At 53.3% G+C, this 20,169-nt stretch overlaps 2 protein-coding genes across 4 annotated transcripts; both read right to left on the bottom strand.

Moving 5' to 3' along the window:
• Window positions 1-1,253: 1,253 nt before the first annotated feature.
• Window positions 1,254-1,796, bottom strand: PFN3 (profilin 3). Its single transcript, XM_010386429.2, has one exon. It carries the CDS (start codon window positions 1,721-1,723, stop codon window positions 1,310-1,312), a length of 414 nt encoding a protein of 137 aa, XP_010384731.2. The 5' UTR covers window positions 1,724-1,796; the 3' UTR covers window positions 1,254-1,309.
• A 1,426-nt stretch (window positions 1,797-3,222) lies between these two features.
• On the bottom strand, window positions 3,223-18,198 carry F12 (coagulation factor XII). Of its 3 annotated transcripts, none has more exons than XM_010386430.2 (15): window positions 18,131-18,198; window positions 10,871-10,952; window positions 10,447-10,504; window positions 7,028-7,127; window positions 6,801-6,871; window positions 6,389-6,499; window positions 6,119-6,250; window positions 5,875-5,979; window positions 5,564-5,729; window positions 5,261-5,478; window positions 4,925-5,156; window positions 4,549-4,685; window positions 4,322-4,465; window positions 3,631-3,779; window positions 3,223-3,540 (listed from the first exon to the last, which is right to left on the bottom strand). In XM_010386430.2, the coding sequence occupies exons 2-15, from the start codon at window positions 10,925-10,927 to the stop codon at window positions 3,373-3,375; spliced, it is 1,848 nt and encodes a 615-aa protein (XP_010384732.2). In that variant the 5' UTR covers window positions 10,928-10,952; window positions 18,131-18,198; the 3' UTR covers window positions 3,223-3,372. The 3 variants fall into 3 exon arrangements, with proteins under 3 accessions (XP_010384732.2, XP_030782701.1, XP_030782700.1); XM_030926841.1 differs by having other exon boundaries at window positions 10,871-10,948; window positions 18,131-18,181; XM_030926840.1 differs by having other exon boundaries at window positions 10,871-11,027; window positions 18,131-18,173.
• Between the last annotated feature and the right edge of the window lie 1,971 nt (window positions 18,199-20,169).

Here is a 20,169-nt window from a genome sequence, read left to right as displayed (position 1 = left end):
TTCGGAAGTCTTTTTGCTCTCCACCAATGGTGAAAGGGAAGACCAAGCCATGGGGTTCAGCAGCACCATCTCCCCTCAAAGACTGGCTGCAAGAGCAGCCTGCCCTGTCCGGGTCAGGTGCAGTTCCAGAGAAACCAGCCCTGCAGGCTCACACCCCAACCATCTGTCTGGCCCTACCTGAGAGTCCAATCCACAACTCAAACTCCCTGGAAGCCCCTCCTAGGTCTGGGGCCACCCCCAAGGCAAGAGTAAGGAGGATTCTGCACCCCCAACCCCTGACCCCCACCTGGCTGAACTTCCTCTGGTCTCCCTCTGCCCTCTAAATTCACCCACCTCAGCCACACATCACTCCTTGCTGGGGTAAGATCAGGGCTCCAGAATGAGTGACAGGTGGGGTCTGCCATCAGGGCCGCTGGGGGAGGGGACGGGAAGGCAGGTGGTGGGCAAGAGAGGCCGTGCCCTGGGCCCCAGCACATGGAGGGCAGGGACCAGACACCCTTCCTCCCACTTTTGTCCACTATCTTTGGGCAGTAAACCAGGCCACAAACTCACCCAAGCTTTTCAATTCCCCCTCCCCGCTAGGTCACCCTGAAACTGAGGCCTACAGAGACTCCGGGGTAGGGATGCCAGAGTTCCTCCCTCTAGTCCAGGGACTCCTCCGGGGCCTTTTCGAAGACCTGGGGAAGGCAGGATGTAAGGTCTCAGACCCACTTGTGATGGTCTTGGACATGTGCCCTTTCAGTGGGACCCCCTTGGAGGAATGTGGGCAGAGATGCAGAGGGCTGTGAACCCCAGAACTGCTTTACAAGCCACCAGGCCCGTCCCGTCACCCACTCACACACCTTGCTAGTACATAAGGTATGAGTGGAGGGGGGAGGAGCAAACTGGCCTCTAGCCTCACACTCTGATGGGGAGAGGTGTTCGCGGGATGGGGAAGAGGCTCCTTTTACTTGTCCTGCCTAATGTGTGGGAATATCTGCGAGAAAGGACGCTAAGGCTGAAACAGACTTTGAGAAGCCCCACCCTTGGACTCTTCCTCAGCTGCGGGGTGCCTAGGACCCTGGGAAGGCGCCAAGGAGCAGCAGTCAGGCCAGGAGACTCTGCAAGGCGTCCATGGGAGAGCAGGGCGGAGGGCACAAGAGCCTGGCAGCCTCTAGACTCAAAATCCCATCTCCGCCAGGTAACTGTCTTGCAAAGACCAGTGTCCTTATTTACAAGTCCTCCCACCGCGCAAGTGGAGAAGGAGCCAGCCGCGCCCAGGTCACAGTTTATTTGGTCCGCGCCACCAGTGGGCGGCCTGGCTGCCCGGCTAGGCGCCCTGCATGCGCAGCCCGCGTATGAGTTCGTGCACCGTCTTGTTGAGGATGCCCCCATGGACGCCGCGTCGGCCCATGAGCACCAGGAGCGCGCGCGGCGCGTGGCCCATGCACACGGCGCGCGCGTCCAGCCCCTTGGTGCGTGCGTCCAGCACGCCGTCGCCCTCGGCCAGCAGGTGGTCGCGGATGACGCAGCAGCGGCGGCCCCCCACGCTCAGGCCAGCCTGCAGGAAGGTGCAACGGTCGGGCCCCGTGAGCACGCCCACCTCCTGCGGCGAGATGGCCGCCAGCAGGCCCCCGGGCCGCGAAGCCCACACGCAGCTGTTATCCGCATGGCCCACGATGGCCACGTCGTCGATGCGCTGGTCCCGCAACACTGCACTGATGTAGGCCTTCCAGTCGCCCATCGCGCTCCGAGTGCGCCCCGCAGCCTCGTGCCTCTCGGAGCAATGTAGAGGCGCTACGCGGGGAAGGCCTGCGGCGCTGCGTCGCATGCTGGGGCTGTGACGTCACACAAGGCGCCGTCCCGGAGGGACCACCCAGGCTGGGGCACGTGGGGCGTGGGCGTGTAGTGCAGGGGCAGTTCTAAGGTTATCCTGTAAAAAGGGTTTGGCAGAGCGCTGTGGCTCGTTCCTGTAATCCCATCGCTTTGGGAGGCCGAGGCGGACAGATCGCTTAAACTCATTAGCAAGATTATAGGATCGTGTCGTTGCACTCTAGCCTGGGCCACAGAGCGAGGCCCCGTCTCTAAAAAAGAAAAAAAACATTTAATTAAAAAAAATTTTTTTTGAGATGAGGTCTCACTATGTTGCCCAGGCGGATCAGGAACTCTTGAGCTCAAACAATCCTCCCGCTTCAGCCTCTCAAAGTGATGAGATTACAGGCGTGAACCACCGCATCTGGCCAATCTTTTTTTAATTTTAAAAAGCTGGTTTTGTGAACAAAAGGATGCTGTGTCTGGACAGCCAGACCTCCACTTGTAACCATTCAACCCCCAGATTGTGGTTCTCAAGCATGAGAGAACATCAGAATCCCCTGCAAGGCTGTTAAACAGATTGCTGGGCCCCACCCCAGACTTTCTGTTCAGCAGTGTAAAGTGTAGCTTTGCTATGTGTAAATTTGCTATGCGTAACAAGTTCCCTGGTGATGGTACTGCTAGCCAAGGGACTCTGAGACCCACTACCCTAGTGCGTGTTGGGGTGGGGACAATGATATGTCACCCAGCCCTTAGGCTCCACACCACAGTCAATGCTAACTCCCCCTCCCCCTCCCTCTCCCACCGGTTCAAGTGATTCTCCTGCCTCAGCCTCCTGAGTAGCTGGGACTACAGGCGCACGCCGCCGTGCCAGCTAATTTTTTGTATTTTAGTAGAGATGAGGTTTCATCGTGTTGCCCAGGCTGGTCTTGAACGCCTGAGCAATCCGCCTGCCTTGGCTTCTCAAAGTGCTAGGATTACAGGCGTGAGCCACCGCGCCTGGCCAATGCTAAGTGTTTCTAACCATGATTCTCAACCTTGGCTGCACATGGAATTATCTGGGGAGTTTTAAAAATATACCACTACCCATGCCCCATCCCTAGACATACTGATTTAATTGGTCTGAGGTGGAACTTGGGCATAGATTGGCTCAAAAACTCCCCAAGTGATCTTAGTGTATGGTCTGAGAATTATTGCTCTGTAAACAAAATGTTAGTGAGTTTCTCATAAGGAATAACATGCAGCTTCTTCTTGCACAGGGCTTGGTACACAGTATCCTAGGCTCAGTAAAACATTAGCTGGACCGGCATCTAGATTTTGCACGTTAAGATCTCATAGACCTTGTTCTCTGAGAGCTGTGGAGAAGCTGTGAATCGCTTTTCTGTCTTGGCATTTCCCGGCGGGACCCATGAAGAAAAGAGCTTTCCCTGACAGCATTTTCAAAGCACTTTATTGAGTTCCTGCGCCATTCTGGCGCGGAGCTGGCCGCACTGGGGGAATGGGACACAATCTTGCCTTCCATGCCCCAGCCAGTCTCCCACTGCGGAATCACCGAGGAGGGAAAGATGAGTCCCTGAGCAATCAGGAAGCGGTGTGCTCCCGGATCCAGCCCAGGTAGTAGGCCACATCGGTGTAGACGCCTGGCTTGTTGCGGTCACCACAGCCCGATCCCCAGCTGATGACGCCTTGCAGGGTGAGTCGGCGCTCTGCGGCTTGGTCCTCACACACCAGCGGGCCTCCGGAATCACCCTGGGTCGGAAACACGCAGCTCAGTGCTGTGGACCTGGGATTTGTGCCTGACGGCCTCGGGGAAGGACGCCAATCGAGCTAAGGGCTCACCTGGCATGCATCGGTGCCACCCTCGAGGAACCCTGCGCAGAGCATGCCGGGGAGGATGGAGGCTCCGTGCACGTCCGGTGCTGAGCAGCGCTCCAGGGAGAGGAAGGGTACCTGCGCCTCCTGCAGGAAGCTGGAATATTCCTCCGCCCCTGCGAACACAGAGTGCTTTCTTCACACCCCATCTGACAACGCTCGCCGCCCGGACGATGGACAGCGCTGCGCCAGGCGCTTCTAAACCCACTCATGCCCTTCCTCTCTTGCAGCAAGCCCGAGGGGGAGGAGATGCCATTAATTCAATTTCATAGGCAAGGAAGCTGAGGTCCAGGGAAGAGCCAGGATTTGAATGGGCGGGGCGGAAACGGAAACCCCACCCCCACCACCAATCCAGAGTCGCAGAACCTGGCTCCCACACTAGCCCGAAGCGCGGGGTCAGCGTCATAGTTGGCCTTAGAAGCCCGGCGCCCAGAGGAAACCAAGAGCAAGTTCTATTATCCCTGTATCCCCAGGAGATTTGGGGGATCCCAGCAGTGAATCCTAGGCCCTGGGTGGCCCTACACATTCTCACAACCCACCAGGTCAGCGCCACCCATTCTGTAGGCACCCGGAATGATAACACAGTCGCAGGCTTCTCCCGCCTAACCCAGTGATCAAAGGCCTCCTCTCCTACCCTGCCCCTAGCAGTTGTGCCTACCCTCGAACTGGTGGCCCCAGCCAGCCACCTGGCAGAGCGCGGACTCGGAGGGTCGCGCGGCGCCGCTTGGCAGGCACACTGGCTGAACGTAAGGCGACAAGAGCGCGCAGCTGCCGTCCGCATCCTCCTGAAGGCGCAACAGAGCTAACACGGGCGGAGAGGAGCGTGAGGCCGGGATGCCGGGGGCCCACCCTTTCTTCCCGTCCCCGCGGGGTGCCCCCACGCACCCAGGTCGTGCTGGTAGCTGACGGGCGAGAAGGCCTCGTGCAAGCGGTAGGAGCGCACGGCCAGCGTCTGGCACTGCTCACAGCTGTGGTTATGGCGTTCCTGGCCGAGTACTACCGTCAGATCCTCGGGTGCGGGCCTGCGGGCGGGTAGGGGAGAGGCAGAACGCTCAAACCTGGCCACAAGCGTTCTGGGGAAGCCCCCTGCTCCCGAACCCCATCTCGTGTTCCGGATTCCTCCCCGGGAGCTCTGGAGGGGCGTGGAAAGAAGGGTGGGGCGGGAGAAGGTAGGGCACGGGTTCGGGTGCAGCGTGGAAGCCGCGCTGGGAGACGGAGGAGCCGCGGTCCCTGGGGCGGCCCTGGGCGGGCGGGTACTCGCCGGTCCTGCAGGCAGTGAGCGGCCGTCAGCACCCAGCAGGGGGCGATGAGGCTGCCGGCGCAGAAACTGTGGCCCCAGTACAGCGCGGCGATGTAGGGGTGCGCCCCGCGTAGCGCCACCAGCCCGCCAACGACGCGGGTCATCGAAGACAGACTCTTGCGGAGCCGCTGCCCGCAGCTCACTGAGCCGTTCCTGGTCAGGCGAGGCGGCTGCTCCCGCTTCGCCGGCAACGCTGTGGAGGAGCCGGGGCTGAGGGCGCGGAGCCCGCCGCCGGCCGCCGGAATCTAGCTCGCCGCCCAGAGCCCTCTCGGCTCCTTCTTCCCCCTGCTTCCTAACCTCCCGGGGTCTGGGACTGAGGCGGGGTCCGGGTCGTGGGCTGAAGCTTCGGCGGTGCCGGCTGCGGGGGCATGAGTGGGACATGAAGCCCAGGGGACACCGGGGTCGGAGGCGCCGCCTGGGTTGGGGCCTGGCACTGTGCCAGGTCGCAGTACTCCCAGCTTAGCCTGTCGCCGATCAGCACGAAGCACCACGGGCGGATGTCGTTGTCCGGGTTCCTGTAGCCACACGAGGGGGCGCCGTTAGAGCGCCGGGAGCCCGGGGCCCTCGGGCGGAGGGGTCACCCAGCCCCACGCGGCGCACCGGCAGTAGGTGTGGCCGCCCAGTCCCCAGTTCCGCGCTTGCTCGGCAGTCACGTTCCGGTAGGTGGCCTCCGAGGTCCACGGCTGACAGAGCGCACCCGAGAGCGTGGTCCTGGCCAGGCCGCGGTAGCTGAGCCCGCGGCCATCATAGCAGCTCGCCTTGGTGTCTGAGGAGAGAGGGGGCTCCCTGGGCAGCCAGGGCTGGGCTCTCCTGCCGCCCTCTCATCGGCTTTCTGCACTCTCCCTCCTCCTTCCTGGCAAGCCCGTCCCACCTGGGGGCTGGCCTTCTGCTTCCTCTAGACCCTCACTCACCCAAGTCGCAGAAGGGTCCGGTGTAGCCCACCGGGCAGTGGCACAGGCGGTGGCCCTCCACCTCTAGGCAGCGACCCCCATGGAGGCACGGGTTGGTGCGGCAGGCTTGGGGAGGGGACGCAGTGAGCCACCCCTGGGCCTAAAGACCCCCCCAGAGAACTCTCCTTCCCGGCACACCACCCGGCCTCCTGCCAGCCTGTCTTCCTGACGCTCCTCCCTGGCCCGTTCCCAACCATCTGCTCACCTTGGCTGGCCAGCCGCTGGCAGTGGGCATCAGGACCCTTGCACTGGCATCTGGCCACAGCTGCTTGCTCAGATCTATACCATATCTCATTCTCGTGGAAAAACCGGAGAAGCTGAGGCTCAAAGCACTTCTCTGGGGACAAAGAGGGACAGTGGTCTCAGGAGAGTCGAGGACCATGCCAAGTCTCCTGGTATCCAGCGACCTCTTCTGCAGGCCCAGGGTTGCCCCTGTCCCCCAGCACCCCCGCCCGGGTCCTCAGCATCTCCTCACCTCTCTGGCAGTGGTTCCCAGTGAGGTGTTGTGGACAGAGACAGTGGGTGCCACTCAGCGTGTTCACACAGGTCCCTCCTTTCTGGCAGGGGCTGTGTTTACTGCAGTGGTCTGAGAGATGGACACGGTGGGAGGAAGAGCAGGGAGCTGAGTCAGACAGTTGGGGGCCAAGGCCCTACTTGAATCTACTTGCCTTGTGACCTTGCTACTCAAGTTTCCAAGGCTTAGTTTACCCACCTGCAAAATGGGACCACTCCTTCCCAGAACTCTCCCTCTGGACTTCCAAAGGGTATTGTGGAGGGAGAGAAGGGGCTGGGCCCAGAATCCCAGGTGTGTGGGGTTTGGTGATACCAGGAGAGTAATGAGGCGGGAGGAGAGAGCCCCGGGCCACCCCAGAGGCTATGTGTAGCACCTTTCACTTTCTTGGGCTCCACACAGTATCCCCATCGCTGGTCCTCATCAAAGTTAGGGGTGGTAGCACACCTGTAGAAAGAGACAAGACTTCCCTGCTCTGCCCAGGGGCCTGGCCCACCCTCCCCTCTCACAGCCCCCTCTCTCCGAGCAGAGTTCCTTGGACAGAAGGACAGCCAGGGCGCATGTCTCCCAGGCCTCTGCTCCAACTCCTCTGCGTAGTCTTACCAAGGCTGAGAGCCTGGCCGGCCCTTGTGGGTACATTTGTGGTACAGCCGCCGGTGGTACTGGAAGGGGAAGTGGCAGGGCTCCCCGGTGACAGTGAGAACTGCAAGGACAACACACTCGCTGAGGACTTCCCCTGTACTCAACTGCGCAGGCACTGCCCCTCAGGGTCTGGTTGGGAAAAGGACAGACCCTCAAAAAGGCCGCTGTGCATTGAAAACACTTTCTGCTTTAAAAATTGGGTTCAGAGCTGGGCGCGGTGGCTCAAGCCTGTAATCCCAGCACTTTGGGAGGCCGAGGCAGGCAGATCATGAGGTCAGGAGATTGAGACCATCCTGGCTAACCCGGTGAAACCCCGTCTCTACTAAAAATACAAAAAAATTAGCCAGGCATGGTGGTGGGTACCTGTAGTCCTAGCTACTCGGGAGGCTGAGGCAAGAGAATGGCGTGAACCCAGGAGGCGGAGCTTGCAGTGAGCTGAGATCACGCCACTGCACTTCAGCCTGGGTGACAGAGAGACTCCGTCTCAAAAAAAAAAAAAAGGTTGGGTTCAAGACTCAGATAGCTGGAGTAGACTCCTGACTCCACCACCTGCTAGCTGTGTGACCTTGGGTAAGTCTGCAGTCCCAAGGCCAGGAAGAGCACTTGCCACAAAGCAGGCACTTAATAATACTTGTTGAACGTTGAAGTCACTGTTAACCACTCTGAGCCTTGGTTTCCTTATCTGAAAAATGGCAGTAATAATGCTACAGTTGATCCTCATTATTTTCTGGTTCTGTATTTGAGAACGTGCCTACTTGCTAAATTTTATTTGTAACTCCCAAGTCAATACTTGAAATGCTTTCATGGCCATTGTGGACATGCACAGAGCAGTAAAAACTTTGCACACTCCCAGTTAAGGTTCAACAAGGCGTCACGCTGCTGCTTCTTGTTTCAGCTGTCGTATTGAACGAGTGTCCTTTTCAATCTACTTAGCGCAATGTTTTTCACACTTCGTGCTTTTGCTGGGGATTTTGCTTTTGGAAATGGCCCCTGAGCCTCCTGCTCAAGAGTTGTATAGTTCCTAAGCACAAGAAGGCTACCTCAGGGAGAAAGCGTGTGTTAGACACACTTCATTCAGGTGTGAGCTATAGTGCCATCAGCTTAGCATTGATGAATCAGCAACACATATATTAAATAAAACGTCTTTAAACAGAATCACACATAAAACGAGATTATATACTGTTGGTTGATGAAAATGTTGTGACCAGAAGCTCACAGGAAGCTAATACTGTTTGCCAGTTCAGTGTTCACTGTGATTTTACAGAACATAACCACCGCGAATAACGAGAATTGCCTGTGTCTTCTTCAGAGGAACTGTCGTGAGGCTTCATGAGATAATGCCGTGAAATGCTGAGCAGTGTCTGCCACATAGTACCTGCTTAATAAGCTTCTGCCACTATTTTGTTAAAGGCAAAGTGCACTTGTCAAAGTACCAAACCAGAACCAGGACAGTAAATAGAAATGGATCTGAGATGAACCTTTAAGATGCAAATGGGGGCTGGGTGCGGTGGCTCACGCCTGTAATCCCAACACTTTGGGAGGCTGAGGTGGGTGCATCACCTGAGGGCAGGAGTTTGAGACCAGCCTGGCCAACATGGTGAAACCCTGTCTCTACTAAAAAATACAAAAATTAGCTCAGCATGAAGGTGGGTTCCTGTAATCCCAGCTACTCGGGAGGCTGAGGCAGAAAACTGCTTGAACCCAGAAGGTGGAGGTTGCAATGAGTCAAGATGGCGCCATTGCACTCCAGCCTAGGGAACAGAGCGAGACTCAGTTTCAAAAAAAAAAAGAAAAAAAGATGCAAATGGGATGGACAGACAGAGAGGAGCGGGGGACACTAGGCAGGGCATTAGGCAAGGATAGGGCACCAAGGTTGGGTAAGGCAAGAGGGAGGAGAAACTTTCGGTTGTGGGGTGAAGAGAGGAGGCTGAGGGAGTCCAGGGTTGGAATGTGCTGGGCCTCAATGCCATGTTTAGGGACTCAACCCCACCAAGTCAGGCCCACCAGGTTAGGGTCCATGTGGTTCACAGGCCCTGCTATGTGGCATGCTCTAGGTAAATTTTTTTTTTTTTGAGACGGTGTCTTGCTCTGTTGCCCAGCACTTTGACAGAGTCTTGCTCTGTTTGCCCAAGCTGGAGTGCAATGGTGTGATCTTCATTCACTGCAACCTTCACCTCCTGGGTTCAAGCAATTCTCCTGCCTCAGCCTCCCAAGTAGCTGGGACTACAGACGCATGCCACCATGCCTGGCTAATTTTTGTACTTTTAGTAGAGACAGCGTTTTATCATGTTGGCCAGACTGGTCTCGAACTCCTGACCTCGTGATCCACCTGCCTTGGCCTCCCAAAGTGCTGGGATTACAGGCATGAGCCACCATGCCTGGCCTCTAGGTAATTTAGCATCTGGAAGAATGAAAGCAATGAGGAGCTATGGCAGGGCTTGAGGAAGGGGGAAATGGCAGGTACCCCTCATCTAAAAGGTAGTTTAATAATAAAAGCTAATATTTTTTTTTTTTTTTTTGAGACGGAGTCTCGCTCTGTCGCCCGGGCTGGAGTGCAGTGGCCAGATCTCAGCTCACTGCAAGCTCCGCCTCCCGGGTTTACGCCATTCTCCTGCCTCAGCCTCCCGAGTAGCTGGGACTACAGGCACCTGCCACCTCACCCGGCTAGTTTTTTGTATTTTTTAGTAGAGACGGGGTTTCACCATGTTAGCCAGGATGGTCTCAATCTTCTGACCTCGTGATCCGCCCGTCTCGGCCTCCCAAAGTGCTGGGATTACAGGCTTGAGCCACCGCGCCCGGCCTAAAGCTAATATTTTTAAAGCATTTCCCTGCACCAGGTGATGGGCTGAATGCCTCACATGGGTTTTCCTTCTCAACAACCCTGAGAGGTTTACTATTATCAACCTGGTTTCGCAGACGGGGAAATTGAAGCTTGGAGAACTCAAATCACTCGCCCAGAGTCACCCAGCTCATAAGTGATAAAGCTGGGATTCAGAGGCATTCAAATGCCAGAGACCAGCTCTTGATCCTTCCTTGCCCATTGAAGGCCCTGGCCTCTGTGTGGCATGATTGATGCCCACGAGACATACTGGTGAAAGGAAAAGAAGGGGAAAAGCCGGGGAAACTGAGGAAGGCTGGCAGGATCCCAGGTGTGATGGCACCAGCAGCACATATCTCAAGCACCTGCTCCGAGCCAGGCTCGTGGGCACTTAGACACAGTTATGCCCTGCCCTCAAGGATCACACAGCTCACAATCACTCTGGTGCCCGTGGGCATAAGACCTAGCACCAGGTAGGCACTAGACTAGACTGTCTTGAGACTGCACACGCCGCACCATACACATCCCCACCCAAGGGTTCTCAGGAGGAGGAGCCACTTACCAACTGTGTGCTCTTCAGCTTTGTACTTATGCTCCTTGGGCGCTTTCCAAGGTGGAATCTACAAGGGAGAGAAGAAGGCAGGGAACTGCCTGGAAGTCATAGCCTGCCACTGATCTGTTGCTAGTCTGCAGCTTCATGTCACAGCCCAGAAATGCAGAGATTTCTTCCCAAGACCCCAAACCCTTTCTACCTCCTCCCATTGTCTTCTTAAGGCCCATCTCCCCCAGAAATGTAGGCTGTGCCCTTGTATCCACCCAGTCGGGTTGCCTATCTCCTCTGCCTGGGCCTTCGGGGCTGGCCTCACCTTTCCACATAGGCCTCTTAGTCACCTGAACCCACAGGTCATGAGCAGAGGCCATGGCTGTGATAGCGACTGCTCCCCCCAGGACCATCCTGGAACAATCCTGGTTCCCACAGCACTCACCGAAAGTGTTGACTCCAGGCTCACCAGCAGGAACCCCAGGAGCAGCAGAGCCCTCATGGCGTCTGTCCGTTGGTCCACCTGCCTGCCCAGGAGTCCAGATCAATAGGGCTGGCCAAAGGTCTTGGAAATAGGGATTGGTCAAGCTGCCCCCCTGCACCTGGTGGGGCACAGGTTGTTTACGGAAAGCCAAGTAGAGCGACTTCCTTGGTCACCCCCTGAGGGCCAGGAAGTTGGGAGTTGGTGGGTGGGGGTGGAATGATGAAGAGCTGGGCTCCTCCTCTCTTTTCTAGACAGTGGGACTAGAAGCAGGAGAAGGGACGTTCTTGTGCTCTGGGTCCTGTGGAGACGAGGAGGTTCAGGAGATCAAAGAGAAGCTCCCTTTCACGGGGATCGTGGAGTCCACTGTGAAGTGTGTCCATTTTCTACTGTCATGTAACAAATTACCATCAACTCAGCAGCTTACAACAATGCCCATTTTTAATTTTTTTTTCATTTTCTTTTTTTGAGACAGAGTTTCACTCTTGTTGCCCAGGCTGGAGTGAAATGGTATGATCTCGGCTCACTGCAACTTCTGCCTCCCAGGTTCAAGTGATTCTCCTGCCTCAGCCTCGCAAGTAGCTGGGATTACAGGCAACCACCACCATGCCCAGCTAATTTTTGTATTTTTAGTAGACACAGGGTTTCATCATGTTGTCCAGGCTGGTCTCGAACTCCTGTCCTCAGGTGATCCACTCGCCTCGACCTCCCAAAGTGCTAGGATTACAGGCATGAGCCACTGTGCCCGGCCAATACCCACTTATTAATTCACAACTCCGTAGTTTAAAAATCCCATGCGGGGAAGATTCACTTCCAAGCTCATTCAGGTTGTCTGCAGAAATCAGTTCCTTATGGTTGCAGGAATGGGGTCCCTACTTCCTTGCAGGCTGTCAACCAGGGGCTATCCTCGGCTCCCGGAGGCCTGTATTTCTGAGGCCTGTATTTCTGGTCATGTGTCTCCTTTTTTTTTTTTTTTTTTGAGATGGAGTCTCACTCTGTCGCCCAGCCTAGAGTGCAGTGGCGCCATCTCAGCTCACTGCAAGCTCCGCCTCCCGGGTTCACGCCATTCTCCTGCCTCAGTCTCCCGGGTAGCTGGGACTACAGGCACATGCCACCACGCCCAGCTAATTTTTTGTATTTTTAGCAGAGATGGAGTTTCACCGTGTTAGCCAGGATGGTCTGGATCTCCTGACCGTTATTCGCCCACCTTGGCCTCCCAAAGTGCTGGGATTACAGGCCTGAGCCACCGTGCCTGGCCCAGGTGAGTTCTTAAAAGGAGACACATGGCACGGCCCAGTGGCTCACGCCTGTAATCCTAACACTTTGGGAGGCCGAGTTGGGCGGATCACAAGGTCAGGAGATCGAGACCATCCTGGCTAACACGGGGAAACTCCGTGTCTACTAAAAATACACAAAATTAGCCTGGCATGGTGGCGGGCGCCTGTAGTCCCAGCTATTCGGGAGGCTGAGGCAGGAGAATGATGTGAGCCCAGGAGGTGGAGCTTGCAGTGAGCCTAGGTCATGCTACTGCACTCCAGCCTGGGCGACAGAGTGAGACTCCGTCTCAAAAAACAAAAACAAAAACAAAAACTCACCTGATTAGGTCAGGCCCACCAAAATCATTTTTTTTTTTTTTTTTTTTAAGACACAGTCTGGCTCTGTTGCCCAGGCTGGAGTGCCTGGCACAATCTCAGCTCACTGCAAGCTATGCCTCCAGGGTTCACGCCATTCTCCTGCCTCAGCCTCCCGAGTAGCTGGGAATACAAGTGTCCACGACCACGCCAGGCTAATTTTTTGTATTTTTAGTGGATTTGAGCTCCAGGAGCTTTTTTTTTTTTTTTTTTTTTTTTTTTTTTTTTTTTTTTTTTGAGGCGGAGTCTCGCTCTGTCCTCCAGGCTGGAGTGCACTGGCCGGATCTGGACTCACTGCAAGCTCCCCTTCCCGGGTTTACGCCATTCTCCCGCCTCAGCCTCCCGAGTAGCTGGGACTACAGGCGCCCGCCACCTCGCCCGGCTAGTTTTTTGTACTTTTTAGTAGCGACGGGGTTTCACCGTGTTAGCCAGGATGGTCTCGATCTCCTGACCTCGTGATCCGCCCGTCTCGGCCTCCCAAAGTGCTGGGATTACAGGCTTGAGCCACCGCACCCGGCCTGTATTTTTAGTGGAGACGGAGTTTCACCGTGTTAGCCAGGATGGTCTCGATCTCCTGACCTCGTGGTCCGCCCTCCTTAGCCTCCCAAAGCGCTGGGATTACAGGTGTGAGCCACTGCACCTGGCCCTGCCATTCTCCTTATTTTAAGGTCAATTTGGGACTTTAATTACATACGCAAAATTCTTTCACAGAAGCATCTACATTCGTGTTTAACAGAATAACTGGGAAGTCTGCAAGCACCAGGGGTAGAGATCTTGGGGCCATATTAGCATTCTACCAACCACAGGAAGTGAGGCAAGAAAGCAAATGATTTCATGAGAAAAGTGCTAAACCAAGGGGCACTCAGATGTGCAGCTGGAACACAAGAGAAGATGGGGTGCACATATGCTGCCCAGTATCTGTCTTGGTTCAGTAATGACACTTTGATTCTTCCTTTAACAACTCCTCTCTTACTTCTTCCATGGGCTCTAGTGCTGCCAGCTCTATCCTCAGAACTAGGGCTATGGGTGTGGCCTAGGTCTGGCCATTCAGGGCATGGCATGGACCTAGGTCTGGCCAATCAGAGCATGACATCTCTAATCCACAGTGATTGGTTCCGAGATAAGCATATACACAACTTAGGCCAATTAAAGTGCTAGTTTAGGACTTTTGCCAGAACTTTTGGGAAAGCAAAAAAGTTGCACTGGGGTTACTAAGCACAGAGCATGCGGGTCTGAACACGTTGATGATCACCTTTGTCACTGTTTAGGGAGGGCCTGTTTGAGAATGAAGCCTACACATAGGAAAAGCAGAGCAAACAGGGCAGAAAGGATGGAGGGATGCTGTGGCAGACGGCCTCAAAGACAGTCCCCATTGATCCTCACCACCTAGGATTCACGCCTTTGTATAGTGTCCTCCCACATTGAGTTAGGGCTGTTCATTGTGTCCATTAGAATATGACAGAAGTGGCTGGGTGCAGTGGCTCACGCCTGTAATCCCAGCACTTTGGGATGCCAAGGCAGGCGGATCACTTGAGGTCAGGAGTTCAAGACTGGCCTGGCCAACATGTTGGCCAAACCCCGTCTCTATGAAAAATACAAGAATTAGCTGGGTGTAGCGGCACGTGCCTGTAATCCCAGCTACCCGGGAGGCTGAGGCAGGAGAATCACTTGAACCCAGGAGGCGGAAGTTGTAGTGAGCAGAGATCGCACCATTGCACTCCAGCCTGGGCGACAGAGACTGTCTACCAAAAAAAAAAAAAAAAAAAAAAAAAGAATATGGCAGAAGTGAGGGTGTTGGACTTCCAAACCCAGGTCATAAAAGACATTGCAGTTTCTGCCTCAGTCTCTTGGATTGCTCACTCTGAAAGAAGCCAGCCACTACACTCTGAGGACACGCATGCAGCCCTGCAGAGAAGCCCATGTAGGGAGAAAGTAAAGCGCCCTGCTGACAGCCAGTGCCAATTTGACAGCCACATGAATGAGCTGCCTTGGAAGTGGATACTGCAGCCCTGACTGACATTTGGCTTGCAATCTTGTGAAAGACCTCAAGGCAAAACTGACCGTCAGAAACTGTGATAAATCATCATTAAATGTTGTTGCTTTAAGCTACAAGTTAGGGTGATTTGTTATACAACATTTGAGAACTAATACTGACGGACTGATTTCTCATGACTTTGACAGCCTAGATCCTAAAACTAGAAGTATCCTTAAGACTTGGTCAGTTATGGCCAGGCATAGCGGCTCAAGCCTATAATCCCAACACTCTGGGAGGCTGGAGATCACTTGAGGATCACTTGAGCCCAGGAGTTCAAGACTGATGTAGGCAACATAGTGAGATCCCAACTCTCCAAAAAAATTTAACATTAGCCAGGCGTGGTGGCACGTGCCTGTACTTCCAGCTACTTGTGAGGCTGAGGCAGGAGGATTACTTGAGCCCAGAGGTCCAGAATGCTGTGAGCTATGATTGTGCCACTGCACTCCAGCTTGGGAAACAGAGTGAGACTGTATCTCAAAAAAAAAAAAAAAAAAAAAAAAGACTTCTCAGTTATATGAGCCAATAAAACCAATTTGAGTGGACTTCTGTCACTTTCAGTTAGAGTCCTAAGTTATCCCATAAGTAATTTATGGGAAATGAAAACAGAATGTAGCAATTTATTAATTCTGCTGGAAGACAGGCAGGCTGTGGAAGACTTCTTGGAACAGAAACGCAGAAAGAGGAGGGCAGGAGAGGAGGGGCATCTTTCCTACCACTGGTTTCAAAGTCATTGATGTGACAGCTGTTAACTCCATGATGAAAGTGAAACTATTAGATATACTGATGAGTCATTAAAGCGAAAGCACCTTTGTCACCGTTTTTTTGTTGTTGTTTTAAAGAGACAGGGTCTCACTAAGTTGCCCAGGCTGGCCTGCAAATCCTGGGCGCAAGTGATCCTCTCGCCTCAGCCTCCTGAGTAGCTGGGATTACAGATGCATGCCACCATGCCTGGCTCTGTCAATTCTTGGTTGCACCTGAGTATAGACCCTGGCCCTAAGGCCACTCCCACATTGGCTCCTTCCTCTTGGGGAGAAGGCAGCTGTTCCTCTAAATGGAAGGGGCCTTTTGAACAGGTCTTCGCCCCAAGTAGGGGTTTGAGGCAGAGTGAGTAATACAACTCCACAGAAGCCTGAATGCAGCATGTCAAATGGGGAATGTGGTGAGCATAGGGAGCCTTGTAGGGAGTGTGAGATGAGGTGTGAGGTGGACATTAACGGGCATTTGGATGTTCAACATCCATCTCCCTTCCTCTTCCTCTGCCAGTTTCATTTTGTGATCACCCCTCCCCAGGTGTGGTGGTGAAAGGCTACTTTATTGGCCGGGCGTGGTGGCTCACGCCTGTAATCCCAGCACTTTGGAAAGCCAAGGCTGGCAGATCACAAGATCAGGAGATCGAGACCAGCCTGGCTAACACAGTGAAACCCCGTCTCTACTAAAAATGCAAAAATTTAGCCGGGCCAGGTGGCGGGCGCCTGTAGTCCCAGCTACTCAGGAGGCTGAGGCAGGAGAATGGTGTGAATCTGGGAGGCGGAGCTTGCAGTGAGCCAAGTTCGTGCCACTGCACTTCAGCCTGGCTGACAGAGTGAGACTCCGTCTCAAATATATATAAATAGATATATTTTTTCTTTTCTTTCTTTTTTATTTTTTGAGGCAGGGTGTCACTCTGTTGCTCAGGCTAGAATGCAGTGGCATGATCTTGGCTCACTGCAGGCTTAATGTCCCAGGCTCTAAGCGATTCTCCCACCTCAGCCTACCAAGTAGCTGGCATACAGGCATCCACCACCACACCCAGCTAATTTTTAAATTTTTTGTAGAGGTGAGGTGTCACTATGTTCCCCAGGCTGGTCTCAAACTCCTGGGCACAAGCTATCTCCTCAACCTCAGCTTCCCAAAGTACTGGGATTACAGGTATGAGCCACTGCACCAGGTACCTAAATATTTCTTAGATCTCTCCATCTCTCTCAATTTCTACTGCCTCTTCTTTGACTTCCAGAAAATTCAAGGTGGCTACAGCTGTGAAACACAATTTGAGAGCCAGTGATGGACGTCTATCATTTCCTGTTTACCATTCATTCTCCCTGCTTCTAGAAATGGTCCTCAGTGTTCCTGTGGGGAATCGCTCCTCCCTACTCTGCGTCAATATACATAAAATAAAGCCTACCCCATCCCTTGGCTGAGGGTGGAGTGGGCATTTGATCTAGACCTGGCCAATCAGAACACCACCTCTGTCTGTCTTCAGCGGTTGGTTCAAAATGAACACCTGAATTAGCTGGGTGTGGTGGCACACGCCTGTGGTCCTAGCTACCTAGGAGGCTGAGGTGGGATGATGGCTTGAGCCCAGGAGGCAGAGGTTGCAGTGAGCCAAGATGGCACCACTGCACTCTAGCCTGGACGACAGAGCCAGACCCTATCTCAAAAAAAAAAAAAAAAAAGAACACCTAACCCACATCAAACCAGTGAGAGGCAGCCCCAGGATTTTTGCTGGAATTATAAAGCTAGAGGCTTTCTCTTTCCATGGAGGTTGCCACATTCCTAGCAAATGAGCCTGGAACTGCTGGCAGCCATCTTTAACATCTCAAAAGGAGAACCTACCTGAGAATAAAGATAAGAAAGATTAAAAGCAGAGACAGCGTATGGACGCTGGGCACGGTGGCTCACGCCTGTAATCCCAGCACTTTGGGAGGCTGAGGTGGATGGATTATCTGAGGTCAGGAGTTCGAAACCAGCCTGGCCACCATGGTGAAACCCCGCCTCTACTAAAAATACAAAAAAATTAGCGGGGTGTGGTGGCATGCCTGTAATCCCAGCTACCTGGGAGGCTGAGGCAGGAGAATGGCTTGAACCCGGGAGGCAGAGGCTGCAGTGAGCTGAGATTGCATCACTGCATTCCAGCCTGGCAACAGAGTAAGACTCCGTCTCAAAAAAAATAAAATAAAATAAAGAGCAGAGCCAGGGTATGAAGGGACAGATTTTGGGCCGGGCATGGTGGCCCACGCCTGTAATCCCAGCACTTTCAGAGGCTGAGGCAGCTAGATCACGAGGTCAAGAGATTGAGACCATCCTGGCCAACATGGTGAAACCCCGTCTCTACTAAAAAAAAAAAAAAAAAAAATAGCCAGGCGTGGTGGCGCGCAACTGTAGTCCCAGCTACTCGGGAGGCTGAGGCAGGAGAATTGCTTGAACCAGGAAGGTGGAGGTTGCAGTGAGCTGAGATCGTGCCACTGCACTCTGGCCTGGCAACAGAGCAAGACTCCATCTCAAAAAAAAAAAAAAAAGAAAAAAAAGAAAAGAAAAAGACAGATTTTGAATGACACCATTTGAGACCCAGCATCCAGAGACGTTTGAAGTCAGAACCACCCCTATGCTTTTCTGTTACTTGAACCCCAAAATTCCCTTTTTTGCCTAAGCCAATTTTAGTTTCAACCAAAAGTCCTAACTTATGCTGCCAGAGTTCATGCACTGTTACCAGGAAGTTCCTAAAACAAAACAAAGCAAAACAAACCCTTCATGTGATTGTGATGGGTAAGTCAATAGTTTAAAGGACAGGAAAATACTGACCTTAGAAGCAAGGTAGGGAAGCACCGGACTTGAGTCAGGAAGCCTTCCACTCCCACCTTGGCCACCGCCCTGCAGCGTGATAACGGCTAAGAAGCTCGGCCTGTCTCAATCTGCATTGCCACACCTCTGTAGGGAGGGATGGGCACTCATGCTGTCTGGTAGACTTGTTGAGGTGTTTGAATGGGATTTCATGTGAAAAGGCAGAACCTGGCGTGTGGTTGGAGCTCAGTTCATGGAAGTGTACAAAGAAACTTTCTAATGTGGATACATTTTTATCTCTAATTTCTGCACACTTGTCCCCAGATCTTCTTGCACATCTGGCTGTCTTCCACCAACTCCTTTAGACCAGAGCAGAAAGTCACTGTCCCCTTGCCCTGGCTTCTGTCTTTCTACAGCTGGGCTTACCTGCCCAGGTAGCTGGGATTACAGATGTGTGCCACCATACCAGCTAATTTTTTTGCATTTTTAGTAGAGACAGGAGTTTCACCATGTTGGTCAGGCTGGTCTCAAACTCCTGACCTCAGGTGATCCACCCACCTCGGCCTCCTGAAGTGCTGGGATTACAGGCATGAGCCACTGCGCCCGGCCAAGATAGAGTCTTTACACAAATAAAAGCCACTCTTTCTTCCAGACCAGTGCCATCTGAGAACTTTCTGTGATCATGGATGTGTTCTCTGTCTCTGTTGTCTAATACAGTAGCCACTGATTACACAGGGCTATTGAGCACTTGAAATGTTTGAAATGTGGCCAGTGTCGCTGAGGAACTGAAGTTTGATTTTTTGTTGTTAGTTTTGAGAGACAGGGTCTCAGTCTGTTGCCCAGGCTGGAGTGCAGTTGTGACATCATAGCTCACTGCAGCCTCAACCTACTAGGCTCAAGCCATCTTCTCACTTCAGTCTCTTGAGCAGCTGGGACTACAGGCCTGAGCCATCATGCTTGGCTTGTAGTTTTTGTAGAGACAGAGTTTTGCTGTGTTGCCTAGGCTGGTCTTGAACTCCTGGGCTCAAGTGAACTACCAGCTTCAGCCTCCCAAAGTGTTGGGATTACAGGGATGAGCCACCACTCTGAGCATTTTTTTTTTTTTTTTTTTTTTTTTTTTTTTTTTTTGGAAAAATGGACTCTCACTTTGCTCCCCTGTCTGGTCTTGAACTCCTGGGTTCAAGTGATCCTCTTCCTGTTCCGGGAGTAATCCTCTTCCTGCCCTCAAATGATCCTCCTCCTGCCTTCCAAAGTGCTGGGATTAGAGGCATGAGACACTGTGCCTGGCCTTGATTTTATATATATATATATGGAGAGAGAGAGAGAGAGAGAGAGAGAGAGAGAGAGAGGGAGGGAGGGAGAGAGAGAGAGAGTTTCACTCTCTTGTTGTCCAGGCTGGAGTGCAATGGAGCAATCTCAGCTTACTGAAACCTCCACCTCCCGGGTTTAAGTGATTCTCCTGCCTCAGCCTCCCAAGTAGCTGGGATTACGGGTGCCTGCCACCACACCCGACTAATTTTTGCATTTTTAGTAAAAATGGGTTTCACCATGTTGGCCAGGTTTTAGTAAAAACGGGTTTCACCATGTTGAACTCCTGACTTCAGGTGATCCACCCGCCTCTTCCTCCCATAGTGCTGGGATTACAGGCATGAGCCACCGAACCCAGCCAAATTTAATTAATTTAAGTAGTCACATGTGACTAGGCGCTACCATATTGGACAGTGCAGTTCCTGACGGATGCAGGAAGAAGGTGTGGCTGCTGGCGCACACCGAACGAGAGGGAGATGGCATGAAATAACGTTGGAGAGGGAAACAGGACCCGGATCAAGTTGGGCCATTGTAGGCCACAGGGAAGAATATAGGGTTTTTAACATTTTAATTGTTTATTTTTTGTAGAGATAGGTCGCCCGATGTTGTTGTCCAGGCTGGCCTTGAACTTCTAGGATCAAGTGATCCTCCCACCTCAGCCTCCCAAGTAGCTGGGACTACAGGAGGGTTTTCATTTTATTATTTATTTTTTTGAGACAGGGTCTTGCTCTGTTACCCAGGTTGGAGTGCAC

Source organism: Rhinopithecus roxellana, chromosome 3, assembly GCF_007565055.1.
Source record: "Rhinopithecus roxellana isolate Shanxi Qingling chromosome 3, ASM756505v1, whole genome shotgun sequence".
Taxonomy (NCBI): Eukaryota; Metazoa; Chordata; class Mammalia; order Primates; family Cercopithecidae; genus Rhinopithecus; species Rhinopithecus roxellana.
Note: the sequence above shows the minus strand (reverse complement) of the source record. Positions and strands in the feature narration are given on the sequence as shown.